This window comes from Scleropages formosus, chromosome 22 (assembly GCF_900964775.1).
Source record: "Scleropages formosus chromosome 22, fSclFor1.1, whole genome shotgun sequence".
Lineage (NCBI taxonomy): Eukaryota > Metazoa > Chordata > Actinopteri > Osteoglossiformes > Osteoglossidae > Scleropages > Scleropages formosus.
The window spans coordinates 15,794,926-15,811,976 of NC_041827.1; the positions used below are offsets into that span (position 1 = coordinate 15,794,926).

Consider the following 17,051-nt stretch of genomic DNA (forward strand, 5'->3'; position numbering starts at 1 on the left):
TGAGGTTGAGAAACGTCCGAATCCCAGGTTGTGGCGGTACGGGACCGGCGCCAATTCCGACAGGCGAGCGGGAGGGCAGCAGGTGGCACGGCAGTTGCAGAAAACGCCTTGCAATCGAAGGACCCGGGTTCGAACCCACGTTTACCTGTGGTGCCTTTCATCAAGAACTGATCCCAAAGTAAAACGACCCCACTGTATAAACAAGTAAATATTTCTAAGGGACACCTGGTAGTCCTTGTGACAGAGTGGCGTCCCGTCCTGGGTGCGTCCCCTCCCCCTCCAACCTTACGCCCTGTGTTGCCGGGTTAGGCTCTGGCTCCCCGCGACCCCGTATGGGACGAGCGGTTCAGACCTGGTAGTGTAGCGGTTAGAGCTGCTGCCTTTGGGTCCAAAGGTTACAGGTTTGCATCCCACATCCTGCTGTAGCAACCTAGAGCAAGGTACTTACCCTAAAGTGCTGCAGTAAAATTTCCCAGCTTCAGACTGCAAGTCGCTGTGGAGAAAAGTGTCAGCTGAATAAATAAATAAGAGGCACCTGGTTGGAAATGCGGTTGCGGGCTCGTCGCGGCGGCTTCCAGGACCGCTCCTGGGTCACGCTGTTGACATAGAAGCAGCGGCCCGAGGTCGGGTCCACGTACTGCTCCCACAGGTCGAGGACCTGCAGGGGCCGCTGGCCCGGGGCCGGGCCGGGCGGCTCCGCCTGGCGCCGCTTCACTTCCTGCAGGCCGCTGTAGAGCGGAGACTCCAGCAAGGAATGCTGGGGGATGTAGGAGCGGGCCGCCATCTGCAGAGCGTGGCACAAAAAAAAAAACGAGGGTGGGGCGGGGGACGGAGGGTGCTGACCGCAGGAGACTGTGGTGAAACGCAGCAGAAGAGCAGCCTGGGCGACAGCGACGGGGGCCACGGGAAATGGGCCAAGCTGAGAGGTGGAACGAAGGAGGGGGCGAACGCGCGGCAGGCAGCGTGCGTACGAAAGAAAACGCCGCAGGACGGTTGCGCAGAGGGTGGCGCAGGTGCCGAGGGCTGAGGGTTCGAATCCCGCTCAGCGTGCGTGGCATTGGCATGGCTTTCCTCCCACAATCCAGAGAGTTTTCAGATGTACGAGTGATGCTAGGGAGTTCAGTGTACCTGTAAGTGACCTTGGATCAAGGTGTCAGCCAAATACCCGTTCGCAGCAGTCATCGTTCGCTGCGTTGGACAAAAGTGTCTGCTACATGAATACGTGTGAAACGTGAACAAATAAAGGAGAAAGAAACGGGTCAGGCTGCGGCTCCGGTCGAAACCGATGTTACACGCTGCGTGTGAGCGGGGGGCTTTGCGGCAGGGGAACTGGAGTGGCTCCACCGCAGGAGATAAGGTTCGAACTGCTGGGCATTGCATAAGCCCCCCGCAGCCCGGCGAGCGCGGACAGACGCAGTAGTGTGTCTGTAGGAAGCCTTCGTCGAGGCAAGGAATGGGGGGGGGGGGCATGCGGCGGGACCCGGGGGAACTGTGGACAGGACCTGGAAACGACGACTCGATGAAGCCGAAGACTACAGAAAACACACCGCACATGTAAACTGATGACACAAAAAGGGGCGCACATTTTATGTTGAGGGTGAATAAAGAAATATTAAAATCAACTTGCAAAAACTGTCAGTCAATTGTCTTTAAAGCAGCCATCCCCCCCCCCCCCCCCCCCCCAAGTGCATCCTGCTGCAGTGCTGAGAGGTGCCACCAGAGGGCAGCACAAACAAACTCCTCCACAAAACCTCAAAAAAAAAAAAAAAAAAAAGGTTAAAAATAAAAATTTTAAAAAAATTATAGATACAAAGATCTGTGCTGTTCTTGGAAAAGCACTTTTGAGCTCATTTAATTTTGCTTCATTTTTTTTTCAGTTTTGTTTTGAGATACTGGGACCTTAACCTGCCAGGTCGGAGGGAGGAAATGGCGACAGTTTCACTACGCGCCTGCAACAGACTTCGTGCCTCTTCTCGTCCTGGGTGTCAGTTCCTGCCTCGCCACAAGCCGGCCGCCCGCGCAGCCCCCGCGGCTCTTCGCCCCCACAACCTCACACCGAGCCTGAGGAGCGCGGTCAACGCTGCCCCGCTTACGCTCACGCACGATATATCCTGAAACGCGGCGCGCTGCGGGAACCGAACCCGGGACATTTTAGGGTTTTAATCACAATTACTGATGTAATTCATACTGAGCTACGGTGGTCGAGCGCAGACGCAACAATCAGCCCAAAAAAAACTGATTCTCCAGTCAGTTTTAAGAAAAAAAAAAACACAAAACTCTAGGGAGGTATCATAAATGGCGAAACAGGAGGCCTTAGGGATCAGCCGAATTAGTAAATATATATTTAGATCCAGGTAACCTTTGAAATACATAAAGTGTGTTTTAAAGTGAAATACAGTGATTAATTAAGCCTTTATGGAACGCCTTCAGCGCAGGGAGCGAGTGACAGAGTGTGACAGCGTGCCGCCTCTCACAGACGAGCCCCAGACAGGCCGGCGCGCGCCGCGTTGCGCGTTTGCTGCGGAAACGGGAGCTTGTGACCCGAATGCGGCTCTAATCCCCGCTTACCGAGCTTAGCGGCGCGAGGGGAGAAGGGAGAGGGACGCGACCGCGTAGAGGGAACGCGCCGTGACGGCCGTGTCGGAGCCGTGTCGAACACGCGACCTACTAACAATGCAAGCGCGCCTCCGTTCGTGCCACCCGATCCTTTGTTTCGGGGCGGCTCCGGGTGCGAGGGGCTCACCTGGCTGTTGCCGAGCCTTCGGGACGAGGCAGCCATGTCCCACTGGCTATAAGATTTGGAGGGGTTCGCGCCCACCGGCGCGACCCTGTCGCTCGCTCCTCCCTGGTCACCGTACGGGTTCTGAGGGAGATTGCTGGAGCTCCTGCTGCGAGGCATCGGGCCACAGGGGCCACGGGGGACCAGAAGGTGCCCGGATGATGAGGCGACCGGGTTTGGGGGACCAGACAGGGGGAGCGTCGTGAAGCGGTCCCCTGCGATGCCGGTTCCGTGCCCCCCGCCCCGGAAGGCGCAGCTGGAGTTGAGATTCTCCATGGAGCGGCAGAAGGTTTTGGTCACAGGGGAGAAGGTGGAGGTCCCTGTCGAAGGAAGTTCACGTCACGGTGGGGACTCCGCACAGATTCTCTTCAGCTAGTCGTTCTGGACTCGAAATTCAGATATTGCCCCAAAATTTAAGAAATACACACGCGCGCACACACACACACGTTATCTTGCAGAGAAACACAAAGTGACGGCGGCTCTACCTGAGTCCTGCGTGGGTGAAAAAGGCGTGAGCGAGGCCCTCGACTGCAGCCTCATGGTGACCACAGAGGAGGAGGACGATGGCGAGACGGACGCGGGCTGAGGGCTCGGAGCGGCCGCAGGCGTGGTCGGCACCTCCACCACGTAGGTGGCCGGGACGTAGAAGGGCTTGGCCTTTGCCGTCCCCCCGAACCTGCGCACCTGCCACCAGTCAGCGTTGGCCTTGCGGAGGAGGATGAAGCGCTCGCCCTCGTGCATGGAGACCTGACGGCCGTCCGCACCGCGGTACGAATAGTCATACTGCGCCTCCAGCACCACGGCGCCACGGACGCCGCCCCTGCCGCCTGGCACCGAGACGGCAGACTTGGGCACGGCCGAGCGGCGCCAGCTTCCCGACAGCATGGCTCTCGGCACCGCGCTCAGAGGGCGGCGGAGCAGCCGTTGGAGGCAGTGCAAAGGACTGGCAGCGCGGCCTGGAAGAGCGTCGACAGCACGTTCTGAAACGGAAAGAGCGCAGAGCTTCGATAAACCCACGGCCACGTCATCACTTGCAGGGACAGCAGGAGGCGCAGCGGTTAGAGCCGTCACCTTACATTTAAATGATGCAGGCTCCGATCTCACCTCCCGCTCTTGTACCCTTGAGCAAGGCACCTAGGCTGAAGTGCTCCAGTAACAATTACCAAATCGTGTCGATTCACAGCCATAAAACCCATTCGCTCCAACAGCGAACGATGGGATCACGTTAAGTAACATGTTCTGCTCTTTCTACGTGTTTCTTACTGATTTCATGTAAACAGACTGTCCACACAGCGAATCATACACACACACACACACACACACACACACACACACACACACACACAAGTGTATGACACACAATATACTCTTATACTGCGCAAACTGGGGGGGTGCAGTGGCGCAGCAGGTTTGACCGGGTCCTGCTCTCTGGCGGGTCTGGGGTTCGAGTCCTGCTTGGGGTGCCTTGCAATGGACTGGCATCCTATCCTGGGTGTGTCCCCTCCAGCCTTGCGCCCTGTGTTGCCGGGTTAGGCTCCGGCTCACCGCGACCCCACTTGGGACAAGCGGCTTCAGCCAACGTTTGCGTGTGAGCCAATTGCGCAAATTAACGCACAACGCGAACCAGTACACTGTACATTTGCCGAATCTTTCGTGCTTCACTGTTATTTTTTCAAGCCAGGATAGCGCACGTACAGGGAGGGGGCGGATGGCCATCCGGTGCATTACGACTGCTGCCAAAGGGAGCACCTGTAAAGTGCACGTTCGGTGTTCTGCGTCCCGCTACTGACGGAATAAACGGTTGGTTCGCCCGTCCAACGTGTGTCGAACCTGCGGAGGGGAGCCTGATACAGTTAACAGTTAAATACCGCTCCCCTGCCAGTCAGATTCATCCTCGGCGCTCTACAAAATCAGCAAAATCCGTCTGTTTCGAAAGCGCCAGGCGGGACTCCCGGGCCTTGCTTACATAACACACATAACAGAGCGCTGAAATGAGAGCAGAAGAGAACCCCGGAGGAGCGCGAATTCGGAATGGGCTCGAGCGCGGAGGTGGTGGCCGCCCGTCGTCCGAGAACGAACCCGACACGAACGGGCACCGGTGACGCCACACCCTGGCGCACGGAGCCATCTCTGATCACGCGGAGGGGACTTCGACAGAGCGCGTCCCGTAATCTGTGCCGCAAGAATGTGTGACCCTTGCCTTGCGAGAATTACCCAAAGCCCTCCGCTCCAGCATATGGAAGGCTCAGGGGCTCACGCTGGGCTTTGAAAGGTTGCTAATCCAAATACGGCACAAACAAGCGGGAGGGAAAAATGTCACTGTGAGGGTGGAAGGGTGGCACACGCGTCGCCACCATCGGACCCTGGGAGCGCGTCGGCGTAGGCTGAGGAGCGATCGCAAACGAAACGTCGTTTTGATCCTCGCCTATCTCACCCTGAAAAGGTCGACATTCTTCCGAAACCTGTTTGCCTAACAGAGGAATTATTTAATATCTAATTTTCTGAGTGGAGGGAAAAGACGAAACAAGAAGCTTGTGCTCCTTGCCAGCACACAGTGCCACAGCAGGTCGTGGGTTTGAAGCGGTGTCAGTCCATGTGGAGTTGGCCTAATTCTTTCTGTATTTCTGTGTGTGTTTCCTCAATGCGCTCTGGTTTCCTCCCACAGTCTGTCAATCAGCTGAATTAGTGACTCTAAATTTCCCTTAGTGTGTGGGTGCATGAGTGCATGTGATTGCCCTGTGATAGGCTGGCACCCCGTCCAGGGTGTTCCCTACGTCGCACCGTTTCCAGGATAGGCTCCTGACCACTAAGAGTTTTTGATAACCCTTGAGGTTTGCTAGATGTCCCAAGCAAAACAGCAAAAAAAGAAAAATTAAAATTGACATGACAAAAATGAAAACATAGTCCCGGACCCCAAGAAATTAAGTCCATGGAGTGACGCTCTGGACAAACCCCACAGTACAGCCATAGAGTATATAAGAATAGGTGGTGAGCAGTGCTGAGTTTGCTGACCCTGGTCAGGTGGGGACAGGGTAATGAGCAGGGGATGTTAGACAGAGAAAGAGAAGCAGAACACCTGCGCATACACTGCGGTGTCTCCACATGGGGACAGAATCCACTTCCTCCTTCTTCGGGGTAAAAAGCACATTTCAGCAACGCATTGCGATCCCAAAAGCGCGTGCAAAACCCTCTCCTCACAACGGTGCACAAGTGCATCCTACGCGCTTACGGAGACCCCGCTGTACGACGGCGCCGCGTGGAGACCTGCTGCTGGTTTCCATCCTGCGCTCGCTACGTGCGCCGCCGTGTTCCACCCTCAATCCGATCTCCTTCTGCTCCATTCTTTCATTTGAGGCTTAAGCTCATTTGGTGCCTGTGCCAGAATTGCCGAGCTGACTGTGCGACATGGGCTGCGTCACGGTGCATACACACAGTAACAGGCTTACAGTTAAAAGGGCAAAATAAACTAACAAATATAAATGAGCAAACATGGGACTGCATCCGCAGCACAACGCACAGTAGCACAACCCCACACACACACACACACACATGCAGTGAGCCCATATGGTGACAAAGGCAGAGCCTTTCCTTCTGAGCCGGGTGCGAGCTGCGCGCAGATTGTGCCAGTGTCCGAGGGCACGCCGCTCAGACGGGGCTGGCACTGCCGATGGACGGGGGGAGGGGGGTACATTCGCACACGCAGACAGCGGCGAACCGGAGCTTGGTACAGTCACGTCCCGCAGACACAGGCATTCTTTCACGGAGGAACAAGTTCACACTCCATTAGTGTGTCTTTTCTTCTCAGTTTGCATCATTTGGCTGCAGAATCCTATTTCCATCCTCCGTACTGTCACAGGTGCTTTGCTAACATGACAAAATTGTAAAAATTACTTGTGTGTGTGTGTGCGTGCGCGGGGGGGGGGGGAGTGAAAAACTCACCATCTCTGTCTGCCTCTCCGACAGCTCAAAGGAAGTACAAACAAAACAGGCTACTCCTCAGTCCTTGGCATCGCGCTCTGACCCTGAAATACAGTATCTCTATTAGAATGCATCATTTACCACGAATGTACCGGGGTAGCCTGAAACACGCAGACTTCTGACCAAAAGTGGACATTCAAGTTCGCAGAGGCAACTACAGAAACCTATATAAATACACTCTCTATAAATACTTGACAAGCAAGTGTTAAAGCACAAGCAAGAGAAGCTGAACTGACCAGCATCTTTTTTCTCACACACACAGTGCAGAGGGAGGCAAAGCCCATTCCCTGCTGGCATATCCAGGAAAACAGACCGTACCCTCGGTGATGGTTTATTTCCATGTTTTTTACCATCCCCCCCCCAGGGGTTTCAGTTGTGTGCGCCACTACAGCGCACCCTGCATCAACTTCATCAATGTGTCCATTGATCCCTGATCGCCAGCCAAGCGTGTGGAGCAACATGTCCGATAACCACAATGGGCCAAACTCGCTAAAGTGGCACAAGAACCTTTCAGAAAAAGCTGCGCAAGCTTGTGTGTTTGATAACCTGCCTCCTTCCAGAAACAGTGTGCGAGTGTGTTCCACTGATGTATGGATGAGTGCCCCAGTGTAAGTCTTGCATCTAGCAGTGGAAGTCCTCGGGTGCTCTGGTTTCCTCCCACACTCCAAAGACATGCACTTTTCAGCACCCATAGTGTGTGAGTGACAGAGAGCATGTGTTCCACTGATGTATGGATGAGCGACCAGTGTAAGTAGTGTATCTAGCAGTGTAAGTCACCACGGTGAATAAGGGTGTGTAAATGGTAACACTACATAGAGTTCACTGGAAGTCGCTTTGGAGAAAAGCATCTACTAAAGAAATAAATGTAAATACACCACATGTTTATTAGTGCGGCTGCACACCAGCGTCGTGTTCGCGCGAGAGGGTCTCAGGTCGGATGGCAATCCTGCAGATCAGTGGTTTGAAACTCACTCTTTCTGTGTATTCGTTCCGTTCCATCCCTGGCTGGTCAGCGACTTCGCGATTGGTAGAGCGGTTCATTGAGGTATTCTGACGGTCACAATCGGTACATGGGAAATGTGAGCCTTTCAATGACAGTGAGACAGAGAGGGAGGCAGTTTCTAACTTACTTTGAGGTTCGATTATCAGCGGCACAGAAAGATGATATCCGGAATGGAGAGAAAAGCAGATTTCTGCCTGCTGTTTTTCACCTTATGAGGGGGTATGAAAAATTCCATCGATTATAATCAGCCACCTGCCAGTAGCGGCGAAAACGACGACGGCGAACGTCCTCATCTACCCAGACTGAGGACCCTGACCTCATCGGAGCCGAGAGATGGTCGCTGCCTCAAAGTTATGACTACAGAAAATGTGTTAAAAAAAAAAATTTTATTTCCCTGCGGTGACCTTCGCTGTCGAGTGTGGTTACAGCACGCATGCACATGCGTGTGCGCGCGCGCGCATGCACACACACACGTCTCTCGACTGCCCTCCCACTGAATGGTCTCACAGAAAACACTGAGTTAATTCAATCATTTCTACTTCTTTACTTTACAATAAAATAAAACTGCAGACACATTTTTGACCACATTTTGCTTCCACTTTATTCATGTCCATTTTATTCGGACGCGCAGAGAAGGCCCAGTTCCGGAAACGAAGAGCGTCCGTGATGATGCTGAAAAGGTTTTTTTTTTTTTTTTCGTTGCTTCGAAAGCCCAGAAGCTGTGTATTTTCTGCGTTGCTGAACATGCGGGCATCTGTCACGCTGAAATCCTTTTGCGGAGATCTGAGGAGGCAGGGAGAGACACTCTGCAGAAGGGGGGGGGGGAGTCGGTCACCTGTTTGTCTGGAAGCGCATCTCGTGACGCCCGCGCTTCTGCACGGACCGCGCGAGACGGCAGGCGACAGCGGAAATATCCCCATCCTCAATGCTTCGCACACCACAGAAATAGAGCAGTCCTCCAGGCTTTACGCGCAAGTGACATTTACACAATAACGCCGTTGACGAGCGTCGCCCGCCCTGCGCGAGGGCCGCGTGCGGCACGACAGGCCGCGTGACCCGCGGAGGCAGGTCCGAAAGAACAAGTTCGCTCGAGCCGTCGGAAAATTTTAATCGAAGAGGAACCGCGCAGCTGCCGTGATAATTAACGTGTTAGTTTTTCCAGGATCTACGGATGTTAATTATTGGAGCTCCAGGTGGTATGGCGCTAAGGACCTTTCCTTAGGAGGCCAGATTGCTGTGCCCTTAGGCCAGGTACTTCAAACCTCAACATCGAGCTGTTTAGAAGTGTAAAAATAGAACTTTTTTGGATAAAACTTGTGTAGGAAGCTAAAGGATTTAAAAAAACACATTTAAATCAATCTCTTGTCCAGGAATAACTTTTAAAAGTCAGGTTTTTTTTTGGTTGGATGTGTCCGACACGGGCATTCGCGTAGCTGGGCCATCACAACATGCAAATAGGTTGCGGTTCAACCCAGCAGCCTCGTCCGTGACGAGAGGAGGTAAGAACCGCAGCACAGGCTGGCTTTTGGCGACTCGAGTTTCTCGTCCGACTCATGTACCTGGGTGAAACGCAGTGCTTTCTTCCACTCGCTCTTCCTAATGTCTCGGCGCCAAAGAACTCAGCCTTTAACGGCTTCCCCCGAGGCTTTGAGCACGCATTTTGAGAAAACCACGTCTTCAGCGCAGAAGCGGGTTCTTCCCAACTTGTAATGAGAGAAAACAACCGCCAATTTGGAGGACAACAAAAAATAAAATAACCATCCATTGCCACCACAACGAGGGAAGTGAAATGATCGCTCCGAAAGTCTCCGACTCACAGAACCGTAGAACTTTACTCTAAGTTCTTCACTTTCGGGGCACGAGATGGTAAACGTGGCGCCAAGGCAAAATGCTGCAAGAAACGGGATAAAGCCCTCCCGATTCGCCTGCCGAGGATCACGGCGGCACCCTCTCGCACCCATGTCTCTCTGCACGAGGCTAGCGCCTGCAGCCAGCATTGGTTTTCATCTTTTCCAGCGCATGCATTATTGATGCGCCAAACAAAAAGAAACACTGAAACGCACTCCGTGTCCCCGCATGCGGTCCGGGCGCCTCGGATGGGGGCTGCGTTCGGGGTCGGAGTATCGAACCGGGAAGGGTGGGATCGGCGGGATTGGCTGCTCCCCTCGCTAACTATTGTCACGAAGAGCCGGGCTACAGCAGCCAATCAGGGGCGAGGATAGGCCGCCTGGAGGAATTTAATTGGTCAAGTCATACAACTGCCACCATAGCAACAGCAATTCAGAAGAAGTTGTGCAAAATGTACAACACAGTACTACACTGCAAGCTTATTGAGGTCAAATTGGTGGTAAAAATTACATCATGTTTGGCCACTTTTTAACATTCTAGACATAGTCTAGACACAGTTACCCCTGATCATGTAATATAAATTTTCACGTGCCATTTCTCTGAAATACAATAAAATCACCGCACAGTGCACATTGCATGATACCATTTAATTTTATTCAGAATTTATACTAAGTACAAAAAAATTCCATGCACGACCGAATTACGCCAAGATTAGTATTTAAATGCGACGTTCGTAAAATGGCAACAACTAAAAAAGAAAAACTGAATGGTCTCAAACCTATATGATCTCTCGATGAAAGAGAGATTCCAGGTTTTTTCCTTTTGTTTTTTGTTATTTTATTATAGTAGTTGTGTTCGTTTTCACCAAAAGCCTCTCGTTCAGCATCGGACCGACTGCGAACAGCATCACCAGGACACAGTGCGACACAGAGCCCAGAAGATCAGTGATGCTTTGTGCCCATCAAGGAGAGCTCAGTGACAATTTCGGTGACGCATCCAGACTGTTTTCTCATTAATGTTTAACTGCAGTGGATGGGTTTGTCCTCAAGACAACAATGTGAACAAATCTTTACTAAAATGTGCAATCGCTCTACCTGTAGAAAAATAATCAAGAAGTATACAAAAATCAAAGTCAAATTAATGATCTTTTCAAACAAATCACTGCTTTGTCCCTTTAACGTAACAAACCAGAAATGATGACTTTGACCCATTCTCATAAGATATATAGGGCAAAAAGAAATAACAATACAAATGAATGTTTCTCTGTTAACAATAGTACAGTTCCTTCATCCCCAGTCTGTACTGCACTATATTTAATACAGAACAACTCCTAGTTCATTATTTATGCTTCCGCTTACTGCAACCACAGCAACGTCATAAAGAAACTAATCACCAAATGTGGAATAACAATATTTACCCACAATACCACTGCATGAATTTACAACGTGAACAATATGCCTGAACATCAGCATCATCCGATCTTTATTTTGGCATCAATAGAGCAATGCGGAGGATACCTCTGGCACAAGGTAGGGGGGGCATGAAAAATAACATACAGTAGAAAAATAATGCACCGTAACAGGAATGTGCTGTTGTCGCAATTATATCAATCGGACAAGAGCAGGATCACGAGTCACAGTCCGCAATCGTCCTACAGGTTCCTGTACCTAACCACAACAGGACGGACAAAGTAAATCTCCAGGCTTAACGATGACAGGCATGCAATAACCCCTCACAGGCTCGGTTTCATGCGTATACCCCTTTCATTTATTGCATTTTATTACACAACGCTTCCATGTCCCCCAGGGAACTGAACTGTGTTAGCGACTCCTTCGACTCTTTATTACGGTTTCAACAATGCCCCTGTGCATCCGGTTTGTTTCAACAGTCTCCAATATTATCTTCCGAAGCAGAAGGGAAAAAAAATATTTTATTTTTTAAAATATCAATTTTATATTTTAACTTAAAAATGATCACATGAATGCGAGTTATTTCTAGGGGTGTTCAGCACATGACAAATATAAGTGACATGATGTAATGTTGGAAGTCACAGAAATAAATATCATGTACTTGCAATTTCCAGCAAATCCCCTTACGGTATGATGCAGGCTGACCTTTAGCTCAATGCTTAGGGTAAACATCAACATCTGCACTTAAACAGCAGGCAAAAATAACCATTGTTCTTACACTCGTTCACTGGGTTCAGATGTACAGCACAAAATGTTTCAGTTTATGTTTTATTTAAAGCTATTTAATTTGTCAGTTCATGTTGTATTTTGGTACAGTAGTATATCATATGTAGTATGTTCCTTAAACCTTTCATTCTACTGCATTAAACGGAAGAAATAAAGTTAATGCCACATTTCTGTCATTTTTTTTTTGTCTTATTTTGTGGCCATGTAGTTTCAAATCTGCCCAACATAGTTGAGCTAAATGAATCACTGCAGCATTAAATTATAGGGACTGAAATATGAGGACAGCTGGTACTGTAGTGGTTACAGCTGCTGTCTTTGGATCCAAAGGTCACAGGTTTGATTCCCACCTCCAGCTGAAGTACCCTTGAGCAAGGTACTTACCTTAAAATTGATTCATTATAATTACCCAGCTCTATAAAGGGGGAAATAACTGTAAAGTAGCTAAACGCTGTAAGTCACTTTGGAGAAAAGCGTCAGCTAAATGAGTAAACTAACACTCTATTAAATATACTGTACTATTTCATTATTATTTGTACTACGTTACGGCATGTTAAGTCAACGATTTGGACCCTGTCAAAGTTTTGGAATGGGGCTGACGTGGAGTACCCAGGGGGCAGGGTCAACTCGACGGGACGCTGTGGCCTTGCGGCCCCCCGACGGCTCTCTCAAAATGCACACCAGAAATAATTGATTCTTAGGCGGGGCTGTCGGCGGCTGCCGGGCCAATTCCGGAGCTCAGCCGAGCTCGGCCCAGCCTGCGGCAGCGCGACGCATCGCCCCGACTGCTGAACTCGTAGCGATGCGGCGATCGGGTCTATAATTCAAAGTGACGCAGCGTGGCGATGCACCCGGACACAAACCCGGGCCCCACCTCGGAGCTCCACGCACCGGCCGAGTCACGGAGCTCAGGAAGTAAAAGAAGAAAACGAATTAGCGCCGACAACTAACAATGCAACATAAAGAAGACTCATTTCTTCCACGCAAAGCAGAGCGGTTGGAAGTTTTTTTTTTTTTTCTTCTTTGTTTTGTATTAAAGAACTTTATCTCCATTTGTGATTTATTACAACATCTAAATGTAGTGCAGCATAAACAAAAGACGAAATTGCAGAACGTTCTTCCTTCCCCCACACACACACACACACACACACACACACACACACCGCAAAACGGGGCCGTAAACACCACGGTAGTGAGGGCTATATGGGCTGGATGGCAGTTTGGGTCACTGGGGCCTGCGCCATAGATCAAGATGCTCCTATCGCAAGGTTACGCAGAGGCTGCTAGGCAGCGTGTCTGGGCAGGATGTACCGATGGCATCGAAACTGTCGTGCAGCTACCTTCCTCTTTTTCGACTACTCTTTCAGAAACGAAAAGAACAAAGATAAAATCGTTGCGCTTAGCCGGTCATAAACGTAAGGCTTTCTTCGGCGCCGCAGTTTTGCATCACCGCGGAAATAACGCTAATTAAGGCGAAAATAGGGGCCTGCGGATGAAAGGCTGAGCTGATGTTTTCGGCACGTTGAAGAAGATCCCACAACAAGAGCGACCTACCTCACAGCACCTACGTAAACAGGATGGAGAGAGAAGAAAAAAAAAAAAAAAAAAAAAAAAGAACGTTAGAAAAAAAAAATGCAACAATGCAGAGCTGACAGGATATCGAGCGAACGTTCAAACAGACTAACCGTGTTTGCTGTGTGAGTCACAGGGTTACAAATGAGTTACAAGGGTATGATGTCTTTAGTGAGACTGCCAGAAAATGTCAGTATCTGAATGGGTCCCGAGTAACTTTCTGGACATCTTTGTATTGTTTTGCACACAGAAATGTGTTTGTTTTTATTTTTGCACCTGTTAAGCGAATTACGCAGCTCGTTTCATCCGCGAACAGCCCGTGGTTCTTCCTATTTTCGCATCAAAGCAAGGCAAACATTTAATATGCCCCCCCCCGCGAATGTTGTCCTCATTTGTGAGTGAGTGAGATTGCTGAAAAACTCCCTGTGAAACTTGGAGCGAAAAAAAAAACCGATAAAGAGAAAATCCCCATTTAGATGAGACTGAGAAATACTTCCTCTCTGCCTAAAAATCCTGCCTGCAGCAATTTGGTGCCGTATGAATGTTTGATCGGTTTTTACATGAAAGGCTTCGAGAGACGAGGCGCCGGCGAACGAATTCGAACGAAACTGAGTGGGCTCAGAAGCCCCAGTAACAGATGTATCCCCTGCTCTCGGCCATATGGCCAAAACCACGGAGGGAAACCTCATTTAGACACTAAGAGACAAACAGACACGTGCAGGAAGTGGACTCCACTAATAACCACTGCTTGGCTTGTCCAAAATGATGCTATGTCACGGTGGCTGCAATGAAAAGTATCGGCATATGGCCGTTCGGTCTTCATTAAACAGCCAAGAACATGGTAATCCCTAGGAGCACATTTCAGTTGTGCCCAGGCCTCCATCTGCCCTGGAAGTCCTGGCCCTTTACATTGTTGCGATGCATCACAGAAACAACAGATTAATATTCATTTAGCCGACACCTTTCCACACGGGGACTTGCGGGTGGGTTTGCATATCAGGTTACTTACAATAGCTTAACCATTCAAAGAGCATGGTATTTTACGAGCACACTTCAGGGTAAGTGGTTTGATGAAGGATGCTGCAATGGGAACCTCTAGGGCACAGGGGTCAGAACAAACTACTATAGTCCCTGCTGTCCCAACAGACAGATCCTGCTTTCAGAGAATCAGATTAATGTAAAAATCATGTTAGAGCAAAAGACATGTACCTGTCCTCTTATTGACAATTAAAGTTGATCAGGCACCAGCTATACATAATTACCTTATAGGGAGCCAAGGCTGGACAACATGTCACTCAACAGAGAATACAGTACGCAGTAGGTGACTTAAATTCCACATCATAACGGAGGAAGAGAACTGAACTGCTGTTACAATCTTAAGAAAAGAAAGACACCCCATAAATCTCAGAAAACTTTGGACCCAAAGGTCATAGGTTCAAATCCCACCTCTGGCTGTAGTACCCTTGAGCAAGGTACTTAGCCTAAATTGCTCCAGCAAAATTACCCTGCTGTATAAATGGGTAAATAATTCTAAGTAGCTTAACACTGTAAGACGTTTTGGAGAAGTGTCAGCTAAATGAATAAATGTAAACGTAAACCATCTTGATGACAAAATGCACACATCATGGTTTCATAACCAGGGTGACACTAGCAGAACCCTTGACTGAAGGATGTGACCCGCAGTAGGAAATGACTAATGAAAGATACTGCTATTCTGGAATAAATAACCAATAAAAATGAACAGAAATATCAGAATGAAACAAGTACAGATGATAAGAACAATCTTTACCTGTTAAGAATTCCAACACTTCTGTATGCCCAGGTATGCAAGTTTAATAAATAAATGTATAAATTAAAAACTTTGGATACCATTTTAATCAATTATATTATATATACACATGACATTTACTGTGGAGTTCAGTATTGACTCTATATATACAGTATATAGTATGTAAATATACTGTATAGTATAAATAAACTGCATATATATATAGAAAATGTGTGTATTTATATATTAGAAACTTTTTTTTTTCCACTATAATATATAGTGAAAAAATGTTTTGTTCAAACGGACATAACCCACACGTGAATGACACGTTGAGATGAGAGAAGGAACAGGATTTAGTGTTACTGATCTGATTTACAGTTACTGAGCTTTTGTGTTGTGCCGCTCAGTACTGAACTCCACGGTAAATATCCTGTTCACTCAGTCAGTGTGTGAGAGGATGCGTGTTTCCTAATGCTTTTTTTTGTTCTACGAGACTATGACGAAATGATGTGAACACGTTACTGTGGGAAAAAGCACTTGCAGGGAGTTAGTCCTCTTTGCCGCGTGTGTGTGTCCCGCACACGACACGTCCTGCTGGAGTCGCGTCACACACACACGTGTGGAACACACACTCAAGTTGTGATGTTCGCGCTTAACGGGGCAGCGCAGCAGCTCCGTCACGGGACCGCCCAACACCCCCCCAAACCCCCGACACACCCACGACCACCGGCCGCTCGCAGCATGCGCTCCCGCGGCGCGCCTTCTTCTCGTCACGCGCGCTGAGTGCGCGTTCACGGTGCTGCCGCTCGAACCCGCGTCCCGCGCCAACGCAGCATCCCAGCGCGGGTTCGGCTCCCGTCCGAAACACCAAAACTCCGCAAAACGCAGACTTTCACAGAACGGCTAGAGACTGTCACTGTGTCTAGTCTCGAGCGGGGAACACGAACGAACACAGTGCCGGTGTAAAAATCACGGAATAAATACCGCACGAAGAACGACTCTGTCTGTGTGTGTGACTTTTTTACTGAACAATCCTACGATCTGAGAATCTCAACAAACATGTCATGTACATATTAACAAATCACGATAGCCACACTCCAGTCCATGTCCAATCAATAACTGTGTGAATTAATCGGGATGTAAATGAAACAAAGTATTTAAACTATTAAAAAAATTATGATTTGCGGCACAGCACAAAAAGCAGTGAGTAACAGTGAGAAGGTAGGTTGCATACAAGTAGCTATGTAACTGTTGATAATAATAACAATAGTAGTGCATTATTTAATTTTGAAATTATCTTAAAACACAATACGGATCATTTTCTGTTACCACAGTAAATCTCTCCATCATGATGAAGTAAACCTATTAAATTAAATTTTTGCATTACTTTAAAAAATAGAACAATTAAAGAGGAAAGGTTGAAGTGCCGTTTAAAAAATGTTAAGAACATCACACTGAGGAACAAGCAGGGGTCCAGATGAAGATTTTTTTTAGTTTCATTCACTTTCATCCAGCCACTCGAATCAACTTAAAAAAACAGTCAACATAAAACTCAAGCAAATAAGCGCAGATTAAAAAATATTATATATGACAAATCTGATGCTGAAACAGCCTTTCACTCACCGGAATAACTGCTCCAGCGTTCTTTTTCAAAGTTTATAATGCAGCCTAACGGCAACCACCACGCACCGGGTGTGCGAACAGTACTCTTAATATCTGCTTTCCACCGCACGACAAGTCCAAACGTCAGTCTGTGCCGAATCACGTGACAGGGGTCTTGCCCCACTGCCTGCTGAAAGCGTTATGACGATTTTACTGTCGAATGTTTGGTTAAACCGCTTCGTGAAAAGTTAGTTCCTATTGGTCAACACTCTCCTTGTGACTTCAGCGACCCAATCAGAGTTACTGTGT

The 17,051-nt window shown here is 49.0% G+C and overlaps 1 protein-coding gene across 4 annotated transcripts in view; it reads right to left on the minus strand.

The window, feature by feature from the left end:
- arhgap9 (Rho GTPase activating protein 9) overlaps positions 1-16,927 on the minus strand; it is a 38,329-nt gene extending 21,402 nt beyond the window's left edge. For all 4 annotated transcript variants that reach the window (XM_029247764.1, XM_029247763.1, XM_029247762.1 and 1 more), the window contains exons 1-5: positions 16,764-16,927; positions 6,719-6,801; positions 3,265-3,759; positions 2,744-3,099; positions 536-784 (exon numbers count right to left, since the gene is read on the minus strand). In XM_029247764.1, the coding sequence (XP_029103597.1) occupies positions 536-784; positions 2,744-3,099; positions 3,265-3,664 (1,005 nt within the window). In that variant the 5' untranslated portion in view covers positions 3,665-3,759; positions 6,719-6,801; positions 16,764-16,927. The remainder of the gene's footprint in view (positions 1-535; positions 785-2,743; positions 3,100-3,264; positions 3,760-6,718; positions 6,802-16,763) is intronic.
- Positions 16,928-17,051: the final 124 nt, after the last annotated feature.